The following is a 3,215-nucleotide window of genomic DNA, read 5'->3' on the forward strand; positions in this document are numbered from 1 at the left end:
CAACACCGACCAATCCTGGGAAAGCTTGTGAAATTACGTCACGCCATTCAAAAGTTATTAGCGCGAACCTGTTTTTTTTACTACGGAAAGTAAAATGTTACGTGCGGTAGTTTTTTTGTGATCAAAAGTTGTATTGTGTGTTTCATGCAATAATAATATGACCTAACAACAGATGAATTCGTACATAAACAGGTCCTAAACTATGCAATGTCATAGTTTTGAAGTTTAGAGCCAAAACAGGTTGAAGTGTCAGTAGTCGCTGCAGGGACGATTGATACAGCTGTTTCAAATGTCCCTCACGCCTCCGTGCGTAGTGATTGTGGTCACACTGCGCGATCAATATCTGTATATAAATCACCGTATTAATATTCTATTGTTCTGCAATGAACAACAACAGATTTGAATGAACAACATATTTTTAATAAACACCACATATTTTTAATGAACAAAACGTGTTTATGACATGAATCAACAGATATTCAGCAAAGTGAGGGGAAAATGCCGAGGGTAAAATGACAATATGTTCAACTGTGTATCCATAAACATGACTTAGGACAGGGAAATAAGTAAATAAAATGAAAATGCAGTCGTCCAACAACTCGTACAAAAGAAGAAAGGCGAGTTTAATCGAAATGCGGATCTTGACAATTACGCACGGAACAAAAATATTTCTTTATTTATTTATTACACACCCCCACCCCGTCTGGTCTTCCGACAAGGATGTAATTTATTTATTTGTTTGTTTGTTTGTTTGTTTATTATTCTGCACCAACGCCAAGATCAGTAAATAAATAATAACCAAAATGACGGCTTGGATGAAAGCTATGTCAGACACACCAGGTTCAATAAAGCTTCAAAGGGGAAAAAAAGTTTTCCAGCTCAGTGCGTCGTTCAGCGCCGCGTCCGGTCGGCTGGATCACTTTACTCTGAGCGTCACATATCGCCGCGAAGGGGGTTGCATTGGAATGAATTGAAATCCCCGCTCGTCACCTCATGACGAAAAACGGGTACCTAATGAGTCAGGCATGTGACGAGGAGGGACAGTGACCGTTCGTCAGGGGGTTGACGCACTGGGAGTGAGAACGTGTTGGTCCAGGAGCAGTTTGCAATTTTCCTTCAACGCGAGGCGAAGCGCAGTGGGGCGCATCCTGCCTACTTCCCTCCCACCGGCGCAAGTGGCATAGAGGACGGGGAGAAGGCGTGGAGTGGGTTTAACACAGCCGAGTCAGATCTTCACCAATCAAATGAGCTCCTCTCCTCGCCTTTAAATCCGCCACGCGCAAGGCGCAAGTTTGATTTCACCGTGGAAGAGGGAGGCAGCAGTGAGACGGGAGGAAACGTTCGGGTTGTGCTACAACCCTGGTTTTACGATTGAGAACGAGAGTTCGTACTATTGCCATATTGCTGATCCCAGATCAGCCACTGAATATTTACACGTTAGCCCTTTCCAACCAACCAGGTGCCTCCACCTGGCTTTGGCGGCGCTGTGGAACCGCCCCCGCGATCTGCATCTCTACACAGTATAAAAACATGCTCCACAGCCCCGCCCGTCCTCAGACACCCATTCAGCTCCCTGACGGGTGTCAGCGAGGCTTGTTTGTATGAACTCTCGTTCTCAATCGTAAAACCAGGGTTGTAGCACAACCCGAACGTTTTACTTCATTTCGAACTCGAGTTCGTACTATTGCCAAAATGATTCCGCCCAACCTCTGCTGACACACATATGGTCAGGGCCGCTGAAAATACGCAAGCCCCAACTGGTGTAGCATCCCACTGACCCCAGTGATAGTTTGATCACCTATTGGTCCTATCATCTGGCAGCACTTAAGATGGAATGAGCCACTGTAGCCCCTGTCATATCCAGACTATAAAACCTCGCAAATGTATGAGAGGTTGTCCATGAGGCAGCAGCACAGATGTCCTCGACTGAGACGCCCTTTAAGAGCGCCCAGGAGTCCGCCACACCCCTGGTAGAGTGAGCCCTCAGACCCTGAGGAGGTGCCTGGCCTGACGCAGAGTAAGCCAGAGTGATAGCCTCCACTATCCACTTTGATAAGCGCTCTTTAGACAAAGCCTTACCCTCCGCCTGAGAACCATAGCATACAAACAGCTGGTTAGAGCGTCTCAACGTCCTGGTGCGTTCCACATATATGTCAAGGGCACGGACCGGACACAGTGTATGTAACCTCTCCCCCACCTCCGACTTGAAGGGAGGGGGATAAAAGGCAGACAGATTTACGATAGTGGATTTAAACCCGGCTGTTATAACCTTTGGATGAAAAGCTGGGTTAGGACGTAGAACTGCTCTTCTCTTGTCCTGAGAAAAAGTGAGACACGATGGATGAACGGACAAGACTGCCAAGTTCCCAACGCGTTTCGCTGATACTAGCGCCACTAGCAGGGCCGTTTTCAACGATAAAAACTTAAGGTCCACTTCTCGGAGGGGCTCGAATGGAGCTTTAGTCATAGCATCCAATACTGCGGCCAAATCCCAAGAAGGAGATGAGGGACGCTCTGGTGTGTACAAACGATGGGCCCCCTGCATAAACCTTGATGCCAGCACATGGCTGCCTGGCGGCTTACCGTCTATCCCAACATGGCAAGCTGAGATAGCGGCCAAATACACCTTAAGAGTAGAAGGCGAGAGGCCCTTTTGGCTCAGAGAGTGAAGAAAACACAGGATAACATTAATCCCGCAATGAAAAGGGTCCTTGCCTTGCTCAGCGCACCAGCGCTCAAACACTTTCCACTTGTAAGCGTAGAGGGTCTGGGTTGCGGGATCTCTGGCATTTTGTATGACCTCCACCACCTCCAGGGGTAACCCTTCTCCTAATAAACGCTCCCTTTCAGGGGCCAAGCTACCAGCCTCCACTTTTGAGGGTCTGGATGGAATATTTCCCCCCCTGCTTGCGTCAGCAGGTCGGGTCTCATTGGCAGGGGCCACGGTGTCCCTGACAGCAGCAACTTCAGGTCCGCGAACCATGTCTGTGATGGCCAATTCGGGGCTATTAGAATAACCCGTACCTTTTCTTCCCTCACCTTGTCCAGAACCTGCTGTAACAGAGGAAGTGGGGGGAAGGCGTATAGCTGACCTCCTGGCCAGCGATGAGCCAGCGCATCGTGACCCATGGGTCGTTCTGAATGGAAAACCACAGCGGACAGTGCGCTGTCTCTCGCAACGCGAACAGGCGCCAGTCCGTCATCAGGGGCTTACC

At 48.8% G+C, this 3,215-nt stretch overlaps 1 protein-coding gene across 1 annotated transcript; it reads right to left on the reverse strand.

Moving 5' to 3' along the window:
• Positions 1-1,810: 1,810 nt before the first annotated feature.
• On the reverse strand, positions 1,811-2,983 carry LOC146960406 (uncharacterized). The gene has a single exon (XM_085772398.1). It carries the CDS (start codon positions 2,981-2,983, stop codon positions 1,811-1,813), a length of 1,173 nt encoding a protein of 390 aa, XP_085628524.1.
• Between the last annotated feature and the right edge of the window lie 232 nt (positions 2,984-3,215).

This window comes from Trachurus japonicus, unplaced genomic scaffold, assembly GCF_045865225.1.
Source record: "Trachurus japonicus isolate A0001 unplaced genomic scaffold, Traja_1.0 AP030411.1".
Taxonomy (NCBI): domain Eukaryota; kingdom Metazoa; phylum Chordata; class Actinopteri; order Carangiformes; family Carangidae; genus Trachurus; species Trachurus japonicus.

Excerpts from the sequence above, each read along its gene's own strand:
- LOC146960406 (XM_085772398.1), bottom strand. The coding sequence starts at position 2,983 with ATGGTTCGCGGACCTGAAGTTGCTGCTGTCAGGGACACCGTGGCCCCT.